At 35.1% G+C, this 12,579-nt stretch overlaps 1 protein-coding gene across 7 annotated transcripts in view; it reads right to left on the bottom strand.

Annotated features, from left to right (window-relative positions):
- Positions 1-157: 157 nt before the first annotated feature.
- Positions 158-12,579, bottom strand: part of LOC122569273 — a 17,672-nt gene continuing 5,250 nt past the window's right edge. For all 7 annotated transcript variants that reach the window (XM_043730059.1, XM_043730060.1, XM_043730061.1 and 4 more), the window contains 12 exons: positions 11,699-12,482; positions 9,870-10,686; positions 7,628-8,117; positions 6,584-6,773; positions 5,956-6,088; positions 5,049-5,288; positions 4,415-4,627; positions 2,050-2,471; positions 1,396-1,635; positions 959-1,161; positions 834-875; positions 158-710 (listed from right to left, as the gene is read on the bottom strand). In XM_043730059.1, the coding sequence (XP_043585994.1) occupies positions 572-710; positions 834-875; positions 959-1,161; positions 1,396-1,635; positions 2,050-2,471; positions 4,415-4,627; positions 5,049-5,288; positions 5,956-6,088; positions 6,584-6,773; positions 7,628-8,117; positions 9,870-10,686; positions 11,699-12,482 (3,913 nt within the window). In that variant the 3' untranslated portion in view covers positions 158-571. The remainder of the gene's footprint in view (positions 711-833; positions 876-958; positions 1,162-1,395; positions 1,636-2,049; positions 2,472-4,414; positions 4,628-5,048; positions 5,289-5,955; positions 6,089-6,583; positions 6,774-7,627; positions 8,118-9,869; positions 10,687-11,698; positions 12,483-12,579) is intronic.

Here is a 12,579-nt window from a genome sequence, read left to right as displayed (position 1 = left end):
CGAATGTTTGAATACTATTAACTACAATTATAACACAAACTATTTACAAATGATTATTTTTAACTTGAAGTTAAATTTTACTCAACAGGATCTTTAATTTAAAAAAATTTTATTTATTATATCTAAATAATTTAGGTTATTGTAACGTAATTCTGTATAAATGGAGATTCATCTTGCTTCTTTATTTAAAAATAAAAATGACAAAATTACATGTATAATCAATTTGTTATATTACATGATTGACAATATTTGCATAAAATACAATTACGTACAAAAGTGTTTTATAAAGTCCCGTGTAAATGTACAATATATTTTAAATTATTTTAATTTAATGAACACCGATCGGAATATTTATACCTTCGGAATGCTGTAACATATTTTTTCAGTACTATATTCATTTATTTATCATGATATAGATACATAGATCATCATCTAAAAATATTGAAGATTGTCTTTTGCATTAAGGCAAGCACAGGCACTGAATTCATGACGAAGGAATTTATATATGATACAACAATAATTGCTTTTCGAAGGCACTAAGTAGCGTAGCTTAACAAAATAAGTTAATTGTTCACGGATCCATGAGATTGACCGAGGGAGGTCGAACATTTAGTTGATATTCTCCAAAGACCATAGCTGCTACCCATTTATGCTGTTCCTCTTTTAACGATCCTGCTAAAGTATTTCCAAAGTACGGACTTTCTTTACACCTAAAATAAAATTTTTAAAAGCTGTCTATGATATTATATTCTCCACTATATGAGGGAAATTTCATGACTATATCTTTTTTTAATTTTTTGATTCATGGAAATGACTTTTAATTTAATCATTACCTTGTTGGCTTTTTATTCTTAGCTATGAATGTTATAGACCATCTGCAATAAGAAATATATACATACGTCTAATAATTCCGTAAAAAAGATGTTTCTTATGCATTGAAAAAGGGAAATGCATTTACCCAGTCTGTGGATTTCGCTTTGGCTCGTGACCTAAATACCAAATGATGTCTTCTATCTTCCACTCGTATAATACATTCGCGCACACTCTGTCTTTGTAACAATAAAGTTTCGCTTGACTAAATTCGAAGAGGTAGTTCTTAAAATTTTTCGATTTTGTGTCAGCAAATTTAAGTTCACCAGACGTTGTCATCGGTGGTTTCATCTGAAAATAAAAGATATTGTAAGATGAACGAATTAGCTTTTGCTATTGTTTTAAACATAACAAAAATATAATATATCCGAATAAATAAATTTGGCATAATAGCGTAACAGTGAATTTAAGAAAGTTAAAATCCACGATATAATTAAAATGAATTGTCCAGTTCAAAGCGGTTTATCCTCGTGTAACTCTATAACCATTATGTGGTATTGTAACTACCTATAATATTATATTTACCAGTGGTGCTATATCCTTGTATAGTCGATCCTTCTTAAGTATGAGGACATTGTCCTTTCTATCCTCGGGGTCCCAGTATCCCCACCTTGCCACTGCCTCGAGGACACGCTCTTTATGATGCAGTGGTCTTTCCAGTGCACCAGACAATGTATATTCCTCCAGACACAATTCATGAGCTGACATGTTAGTCTTTTCCGCCAGTTCTTGACACACGTCGAACGCAGTCTTTTGTGGTCCAATCTATAGAAATAAAAATACGTTACGTTTTTTGAATAAACATTCAGAATAAATTAAATATGTATCGAAGAGCAGATAATTATACAAGTTCAGCTACGGCTGTATTTTTGTTGTATATCGGAATTGTTATATTAGAAAAATGATATATTTAGTTCATTTTGAAGATAAAAGGTATATTTCTCTTTTACATTTCACAGAAACACGATATACTTCTCAAAAACAAAGTATAAATATCACACAGGCTATTTCATAATCATAGCGTATTTAAATCCTCTAAACAAGCAATGTAATATTTCAAAATTTCTTTTTTATCATTAAATTGAACAGAAGAGAACCTAAAGTCCAAACACCCATATTTGAAATACCCTGTATGAAACGACAAGGGAAAAGTTAGATATAAAAAGAAGAAATTCTCACGGTCACATTGATGCATTCCCCGTCCCTTGAGAAAATATATATCCAAATTTTCAGATCACCCGATGGTGCACCGCGTAAACCATTATTCGAACCGTGATGTTTCTCTAGAATTTCCAGAATTTTTGCCTCTTTCGCCATATCCGCAGCTGTTAACTGATATAACTTTGGATAGAGTTTGATCAGGTCACCGATCACCCTAGTCTCGGATCTGTTCCATTCTTCCGCGCTGCTTTCGTCAGCGTGCATTAACGTCGGTCCCCAGATTGCGGAAAGATTCTCGCCGGTCATCAGGTTCTTGGAACTCTGTTGACTCAGACAGTAAAGGTGAGCAAGAATTCTTCTGAGCGTCGCCGCTGGTACTGGAGTCAACGTGGACAATAATTTCCTATACGCTGACACTTGTTCGTTATCGTTGACGGTCTCTGAAACATAGAAGTTGTAAGAGCACGTTTTTAAAATTATATTTGTATATACAATTGTAATGATGGAACATTACGATCTTTTAATTTCAGTCTTAATTTCACTAAAATTTAGTTATTGCTATAAAATCCTATAAAATATTACAGATGCGGAATGTAGTGTATTTGGACATGGACAGGTTTCAACATGATTAAGCAATTGATTGCTGGCGACTTAATCAAAATGGACATATTTTGAAATAAAGTAATAAGAGATCGAATAGTTTCTTATTGATGATTATTATCCCAATCACATCGAACACAAAATACTATTTTAGTGCACGTTATCTTTAATAGTGACTAACAAAGATTGTACGCAATTTTTATCAGAGCAGCACATGTGTTTACTTTCACTAAGGAGCTTGAAGGCCCGTTATGAAAAGCCATGATTCATCGGCGACCTCCGCGCGATTCTCACGCGACGTTTCGCTGTGCACCAGACTAAAAACAAGTTGCAGACGCGTACAGAAATTTGTGTATTTGAGTTCAACGTTCGTTCCATCGCTCTATTAAAATACATAACTCCCCTTTCAACGCGTGACACATGGGAGACAAACAGGAACCGTCAATTATCGTTGCTATTAAAACTATTTCAAAGAGAACGTTGAACCAAAAAAACGCAACGACGATAACTTTTTGTTTTATATGACAAAGATTTTTTTAATAAACAATTAATTAACTATACTCCTTATGCATTTTCAAATACGATTTTAATTTGTCATTCTTGAAACGTTCTAAAAATTTTCATAGATAAGAAGTAAATAATTTTTGATTTACGATTTACTCAAGATAAAAAGATACATTCTTTTTTTATTTTTTGCCATTATTAAAAATTGGTAAAAATACGTAGGTACATTAAATGATACCGCAGAGCGATTAAATCTGTGTATAATGGCACCGGAAATTCAACATTATGGCTCCTGTTAAAACCAGCTAACACGTGAGAAAGTACGCGTGGGTGCGAACACGAATCAACTTGACATTTTTCTTAGGGTTACATATATGCGAACGACGAACGAATACAAGGGGCGATTTATCTACATGTACTGTTTTACAAGATGCTTCGTTTCTCTTCTTATTTAAATAAACATGTTTTTTTAAATAAAAAATAGCATATAGTTTTAAATATTCTTCGTACTTTGATCTTTTAGTTAGGAATCTTTAATCGCAACAAAGAAATTTGTTTTGCGAAAGGCTCGGTATTCCGGGTCAGTGTACGTTTCTGCTTACAGTGCAACGCGAGAAATGCACAGAAATTAGAACAGCCGTTACAAAATGTTATTTGCTTATTGTGAAACATTATCACTTGACGATTAACTACATGTAATTGTAAATCGCTTCGCTCGAAGACAGCTGTGACAACTGTTTACTGCATAGTGATATTCAAAACTGAACACGTTTGGAAATCGCTTGTCTGAGCTGCAAGAAGATGCTAGTTTCTTTTATCTTAGAACGATGTTATTACGTATGTCACGCACGTTTAACATACAAAAAGAGAACCTCCGACAATCGAGAAAGTCTCGCGTGCGAACTCTTAGTCAGCATATGTATCATTGTGCCGAATAAAATAATGTAGTTATAAAATAGCAAGTGTTCCCCGTTAATGATCGGTATCCCTGGTCACCTGATGTACATAATCCTTAGTTTATATATAAATACGTATCCACATGATTCAATTTCTCTGTCCATAATAATTTATTGCATTCATACTGCAATTAGAAAAACAAAATTGATACTTTAAAGTATACGTAATGAAATAACATTTTTTATTTATGTGTTATTAATTCTTTAATCTTTTATATAATTTAATGTCAGGTTTCTCGATTTAATGCTGTTTCGTTGTCAAAACGTCCGGTTAAGAGAGCGAGTTCGAACACAAAAAGTCAAGGACAATAAGTGGTCCTTACCTGCGGTAAGACAAAGCCGATCGTGAATGTTAGGTGGAAACAATGGATTCGGTAAATCACGGAGAAACCTTCTGAGAACTGTGGCGACATCGTGTTCCGTATATGCGCTCCTCGTAATTTGCGTCGCCCATGCGTCGCGACGAAAGGCTTTCAATAACTTAACCACTGCACTATTGGATCCGTTTTGTCGATAAATGCCCTTCGACATGATACCTTTAACATTATTCAATATTTTCAAGTTAATTTAATACTGTATTTATTATATATATATTATACATATGTATGAAACTTGGAAGATGAAAATAAAATAAGATAAATTCAGATCTTTTCCAAATTTCATATATATCATATAAAATAAAATATATAATATAATGCTATACAGGATATATGTATATACTTATTCATATACAGAGCTTGGAAGATGTATGAATTTAACATGTACTTTATATAATCTTTTGTTTCATAAAACGAAAAGAATTATTTTACATGCATGAGCAATTGATATAAGTTATAATTGATAATAATAATAATATTAATAGAGGCGACAACGAGCAGATCTGAAACGCTATTAAAAAATGGAATGATAAACTTCTTTTACTTGTTGCATATGCCACTACATTCCACATATGCTTACCATGAGCATAAATGAAATTAATGCATTTGTCGAGAATCACAGGCACGTTATCTTGCGTGAGTTGTTGCTGCTCTAAAGCGGGGCCACAGGTAGTGGCAGCTTGATAAAGTGCGTGTCTCCATGCGGATCCTTCGTGAGTTCCTGGTGTAGCCATATGTAGTGCGCCGCTACCACCTGCGTCGACGACCACCACCGGAACTGATCCTGCACTTGCATTAGGTCCTTCCTGTTCCCGTAAAACTGTAACAGAGCGTGAAAATTATGGAAACTACTTTTTTGACCGTGATTCATAAGTAAACAATTTAGCTTATCCCAAAATGTTCTGATAAGCACTTAACAATGCGTCGCCGTATTCTGGCCATTACGAGACAAACATATAAAAATAGGCAGTAGAAAATTGTGTATGCATTCCAACAGATAAGGTTCGTTGTAATAGCTGCGTTTTTATAACTGTTTCATCGCATTACTGGGTCGTACATTTACTACGACGAGCTCCGTAGCAAATAAAAATTGTTTTCTCTCAGAGAATCGTATGGGCAAGTCGGTCATCGATAATTTGATTTATTATTCCTTTAAGATTTAATTCTAGAAATAACCGTGTAAATGTAAGGCAAATTGTAAAGCTAGTGTAGGATAAATTTCGAGTTCTAGATTACACTTTATTGTTTCCTCTTTTCTAGTTTGCAAGGTAGATCGATTCTTTTATTTGTCATGACAAATTAGCAAGATGACTTGTCACGATATTGATACAGTAAATTGGAAACTTTCATACTGTTGTTGATGAAGCATTTCTCAAAATTAGAACTTGATATTTTATTTAAAAATATATAAATGCTTGAAAGTGTTTAAATATATAAATTTTTTTATATTAAATAATTAAATAATTTTGATAGAAAAAGAAACTTACCGATACATCGTGCCTTCCGAAGGTCGAGTTCTCCAAAAGTTATGGCCGTGGTAGGATCCAGAGATTTCGTATAAATCAATGTTCGTTGATACAGGAGAACCCAAGCTGGAAACCATGTACCTGTTACGCCTTCCTAGAATATATATCAACTAATGTTTTTTAATATATAATTTACTTGATGATAACATAACAAAAATAATATATATATTTAATTCTAAAATAAAATTATTACAATAGTATTTATTATTATTAGACAGCCATTATTATTTCACAAATGGATGTTTGATCATAAGAAAGCGGTTTTCTCTAAAGACAGTCATAATCAATACAAAATGAACGAAAATGTTTGTACAAATATATTGCCTTCTCCATATACATAAAAAAGGAAGATGAAATAAACTCTCTAAGATATCTGCCATTAAATATCATGCTGCTTTTTTAACGTTTATTATAAATATTCTAGAATTATAAATTTAAAAAAATGCATTAGAAATTAAATCTTAGAAATTTTCTTCAATTACTACCATACCTATTTCTAGCACAGATATGCTAGTATCTACTAACAAGTTTATAAATTAAATAAAATCTCTTGGATTCAAAGTTGATTTACATTTTCTTTTTTTTATACCTTCAAATAGGCCCATCCTACTCTCGTCAATTCAGCCGTGTATTTCGTGGGAAAAACCGTAGTAATAGCCTCTAGTATTCTTTGAGCCCAAATCCTTCGTTCCGTGGTACCCTTCGCGTAGAACACGTGAACGCTCGGTCTTCCCTCAACGCTAATTGCTATGCAATGTACAGTCTCTCCATCAACTATCCTGAACATTTTAAATTGCCTTTGTTATTCCTCGGTCGGTTCGCTGTTTAACCTTGCTATATGTAAATTTGTACTTCTCTCTCGTATTTTCCTTTTTCGCTGAGACTTTCCTTCGATTTTTCTTCAAGTACAGATATTTTCATCGCGTATTTTACTACGGATTTTTATGCATTTATAGAAAATTTGAAAGTGCAAGATCGCACAGAGTGCACATAATATGAAAAAACATATGAAATATGCAAAGTGTAGCGTTTTCTATGATATACGGTAGATGAAACAATTCTCTACCGATGCTCTATGTTTTTAACTACATTTCCAGTAATATGAATTTGCATAAAAGACCGCAGTTTAAATATTATGCATTATACGCGCATAAGATAGCGATTGCAACTTCGACATAACAAATGGCCTGCGGATATTTCTGCAGATTCACGTTTCTGATAACACAAATAAAGAAACGAAAAACATAAACAGAGACCTCCTGAATAATATAACGAATAATTCTGATTTTGTATGAAATCCGCCCAATAAGAAAAGTTAGGGAGTAACTTACTTATCCCATTTCTTTATAAATACATATCTTTCGTTAAAAAATTCATATATATGTAGTCTTACGTTCTTTAAACAAATTTTCTGTATCTTCGAAGTTCTCAGAAATGCATAAAAATCCGCAGTCTAATAATAAACATACTTGAACCAGTCGTTTTCTCATTAAATATACATACGTATTCATATCTTTTTTCTTCAGAATTTAATGACGCTATTTCATGTATCTTCGTCTCGCGAATTCTTCCCTTTCATAAAGTGTTATTATTCGGAGAAGCATTCTTTTACGCAACGAAAAAGCGGACTCACTTAAAGTCCTGGAGGAGATGAATGCTGTACACTGTGTCGAGGTGAACGATCTCCTTCAGAGTAGACATGCCCTTATCTGTGTAGAACGAGAGCTTCTGGTCAGCTAAGATCGCTGCCCTTTGCACCAGGTCCTTCGCTCTTTCTATTCCTACACCGGTCCTGTAAACGATTCCACGGTGCGTCGTCACATTTAGCAGATCGTTCACCCTTGGTCTCTCCAATTTCGTCGATTTCGTGCTTGGCACAACGCCACTGTGGTCACGACTTCTGGACAGCAATTTACTGCCGCTCTTCACGAAACTCATCACGTTCGGTCTGATCCCGTGCCCCGTGGACTCATGCCGCAATTTTTTCAATTTCTGGATCACGCCCACGCGTCTGTGCTCCTCCGTGGCCTTACCGCCCGAAGGACACGAAGATTCGTCAGCGACCGTCGTCGTCGTCGTCGTCGTCGTCGTCGTCGTTGTCGTGCTGCTCGTCGTACTCGTGACTGGTGCATGTAAAGTACGTATATATTTATTCTTCGTTGAGACACATAAAATATATTTATTATAAAAGTGTTAATTTTCGAGTCACAGATCTAACGAATTGTTTTACTATTTTCTAAATGGATATTAATACTAAATATTAATTAATACTAAGTGGTAAATTATACTTGTGTATAATAAGTTATTGTGTTTCACGTATAATAAAGACTACATAGACTGTAGATGTTCATGCATTTATCACATCTAAAGACATTTAAAGCTGCAAGTATTTACGGAATATACAAAATATGATATACTGATATACAAAAATGTATAAAATATCGAAATATTTTTGCATAAGTGAAACAAATCTCTATTTAGGTTTTATTCCCTTAACTATCGCCGCAGAAGTATGAAATTGCATAAACATTCGCAGTCTATTAATAAGATACGGCGTGTCACAGAAGTATTCATACTCGTAATTATTGAATTCAAACGATCAATATTCTTTAACGATATACAGATTGCGATGTTTAACAATACGAATACATAGCGTAATAATTAAATTTTTCATTGGTATGTCGTTTATTAAAAACTAATCGTCTATTATACTATAAATGGGAGTTTAAACAAATCATCAAATTCAATAATTGCGAGGATACGAATACTATTTTATATTATTATAAAGAGATAGTCAACAACTTAACAAATTTTGGATAAGTATGAGCTTAAAAATAAAAAGTTTTCTTTACCGTATGCTTCATATGAAATTAAACAAGCGCTGCCTACACCTTTTTTTAAATACTAGGAATAAAGACTATAAAATAAATAAAAATAAATAAAATAAGACTATAAATAAAATTAACGAAATACTCATTACCATAGGATTTTATCCTCCTGACCCGATATACGTATATATACTGTATATATCGGTGTATTTTACAATACAAATATCGCCACAGAATAGCTCTGTCGAGTCATTAGTATTTTATATTAAATATTAGAAATCAGATTATAAAATTATGATTGCTTTTAAGGCGTAGGCTACTTATATAAAAAATTATCATAATTTTGAGTTTTACAGCGGTGTAGGACAAAATGCTTCAAGTGCCGTCGAGTTAGAAGGGTTAAACTGTTAACACTAATTTAAGTTACTCTCAATTGACGATATAGTCTTTCTGTACTTCTATACATCACTGGAAGCTCAATTGCAGTCTAAAAATAGGATGCACGAAGTTCTAGGCAGATAATTATTATAATAATCGATCAGCCAAGACGTTAAAACGTAGCCGAGTAGTAGGATTATATAATTGTTTAAGTGTAATAAAGCATATTGGGATGTTGCAATTTATCGCTATCTTGAAATTTAATGTCACGTAGTACCCACATGTGAAACTGAGTTGAATCATCAGTTCTTCGTAGAAGAATTGACAAGTGTAAAATAGCGATTATACATTTTTGAACGGTAATATACATTTACATATTTAACATCGACAGTTCTCTCCACCTACGTATTTACCTTCTCTCATACATATAGAAAGTGAAAAGTCGTCTCAATTATTGTCAACACTAGCGAACTGATTTAAATTACATTTCTGTTTTTCCTTGAATACCGGTGCAATCTTCTTCCTAAAATTTTCAAATTTACTTCCAATTCTTTAGATAAAATCCTACCTTTCCTGCTTTTTATCTACATTATGTACATTCCTTTGACGATTTATAGCAAATCTTGATTCAATGATCTACTTAAAGCTACGATATAACTAAGTAACTACCTGAACTATCGCTAGTCGTAGTAGCCACGGATTTAGCTGTCGCAGAAGTAGGAGAGGATGCCTCGCTCGAGCGATTCTTCGCTGTCGATTTCCTAGGGGGAACAGCGGGTTGCTTCCGAGTCACTAGATGCGCTAATTTCGGCAACAGAGCCGGATTTTTCCCCGTAGCACTTTTATCCGGTTCTGGAAGGATCTCTGCGACCTCGTCGTACTCGTTTTTCGGCAAGGAGTCGAATCTTTTCGGTGGTTCTGGTGGCACTGACGAGATCTGCTCGGTATCCTCTTCCTCCACGTCATCTTGTTCCTCCTCGTTATCGACTGCTTCCTGAAAGTCCAGAATACTGCCAGAACTGCTCGGCGAATCGTTGGTGGCCAATAAAGTCTCCAGTAACATTAAATCGTTATTTTCAAAGTTGCTATACACGTTTTCATCAGAAGTTCTCGCGAACGGGTCAAACTCGAACAATAAAGATTTACTACTCTGTTGTCTATTTTCTGGACTGTTCGACGTTGTTTCTTTCTCTTCTTGTGCCTTTTGCGGCGACAGATTTTCATACAGAGAATTTTGAATGGATGCTTGGCTTCCATTTGACGCGTCGGACGTTCGATCGAGCAGAGGCACTTCTTTGTCCAGGATGTCCTCCTCTGCGCTGGATATCCTGTCCAGCTCGTCGAGCCCCTCGGATTTCCCAACTGGCGCGGTGTCGTAGAACGTCCAGGAATCGGATCTGGATAATCTCTTCGCTTTATCCGATTTGTCTAACGGTAGTGTCACGTTTACGTCGGAAAGGTTCAAGCTCTGATCGGAATCACTGGCCTGTTAATAAACCATGGGAAATTTTTAATTATACTTTTGTTTGTACCTTAACGTAGTTATTTTGGCGTTTTATTAACTGTATGCAAGATTGTGGACTTTTATGCAAATTTTCTATGAACGCATAAAAATTCGCAATCTAATCCTATGATATTGTTCTGATCAGACTTCTGTTGTCTTATTATTCTTATTCTTTGATAAGGAAAATAAGATATAATATAAAAATTGCTACGACAAAAGCAAAACGATGGAAAGTTACATTTGCTTGATAGAAATCAAACGTTTAAACTAGCTGAAGTAATTTTAAAACTTGAACGGGCGCTAACTAAGTGACAGACTGACGGCCACGCGCTAACAATCTTATTGATAGTGGAGGGAAGAAAGTTAACGACCTCGGATCAAAGGTGTTATTCCCTTCAGTAAAGTGAAAAAAAACTTTTAGAATGTATCGTGACAACTCAGACTCGCTCTTTTATTTATAAGAAAAAGTCGAGAAACAAAATCCACTTTTATCCTATGTCTCTCTTTCATTCACTTGTTTGATCGTCTATTCTTTTCGCGCGCATATTGCTCCGAAATCTTATTACAACGCGAATATGTTCCCTCTAGGTCTTCACAATGTACAGCAAGGGAAAAAGAGAAAACAAAGGAAGAAAACAATACAAATCACGCTTCTAACCCTGCAATTCCCATAGCTGGGGCTATGACGCAATGCGAAAAATTTTCTTGATTTCCACTTCCACCGACTGAACGATTTTTATTAGAAATAAAAAATTATAGATTATAAATGTTTCGATGTTTTAACGCATAGTCGGAGACGATGCAATAGTAAACAAAATCATGGATCTAGCACACACTATTATGAATCAGCACTATCTGAAATAGATAACGTAGTCGTTAAAATGAATTAGAATTCATAAATTATTAATTTGCTTATGTCGTAGAGTAAAGAAGAAGTTGTAGAGAAATTAAAGGGTTAAAACAATTGAAATACATTTTTAAACGGTACGTTTACCTGATTGAGCACGAAACTAAGTAGATCAAACGATTCGGGGAAGTCCCTGTCGACTTTGTCAGAGATGGTCGAGCTGATCGTGTCGTATCGACTGCTGCCTGACGTGACGGACTGCAGTTCGTCGTAGATAGACTCGTCAGGATGTGGAGGAGGATATGCAGGAGGTGGTGGACTGTGACGCGTCCCGGAAAGATCCTCCTCATTTCTGACGCTTCTCAGATTACTGTTCAAGGGACTGTAGAACGAGATGCTACTGAAAATATCATCAGCCGGCATCGAGACGCATCTCTCATCCTCTACAGGATCTTTGAACTTCTTATTACCACCGGAATTATCCCTTAAAAGATCGTCCTGATTCAACGAAGTTAACCGTCTCGTTAGAAGATTCTTCACCGACTTCTCCAATCTAATACTAGCGTTCCTCGTGCTGGAAATTACCGCACGGCCCTTCATCGTCATCTTCTCCGAAATCTCGTCTTTCAGTTGTCGGGAGCTACTGCTCAGATTTCGAAAAAATTCATTGTTCGTACTCCTTGATTCCGACGTCGATTTCGAGTCGTCGCTTTTCTCCGATTGACTGGAATCGCTGTGACTGCTGAATCGAGCTGTTGGCATCGAAGGTGGCAACTTCCTCCTCGGCGCTGGCACCGGTCGCTCGGTCATCACCGATCTAGGTTTCGGTATCGGTTTCTCCTCCATCTCGTATGGATATCTTTCTGTCTCGCCGCTCGTTTTTAACCGAAGGATCCAGGAACGTAGAAGCTGCGCCACATGCTTCGGTCCCCTTATAACAGTATTTTCATATCTTTCATGCGTGTACATTTTGAGATTGATACGTTTCGGATGCTATTGTTATTGTGAAGTGCGAGCTGGTTAAATAA

The sequence above is a fragment of the Bombus pyrosoma genome, linkage group LG7 (genome assembly GCF_014825855.1).
Source record: "Bombus pyrosoma isolate SC7728 linkage group LG7, ASM1482585v1, whole genome shotgun sequence".
Classification (NCBI taxonomy): domain Eukaryota; kingdom Metazoa; phylum Arthropoda; class Insecta; order Hymenoptera; family Apidae; genus Bombus; species Bombus pyrosoma.
The sequence above is the reverse complement of the archived record's forward strand: the minus strand, read 5'-3'. Positions and strand labels throughout refer to the sequence as shown.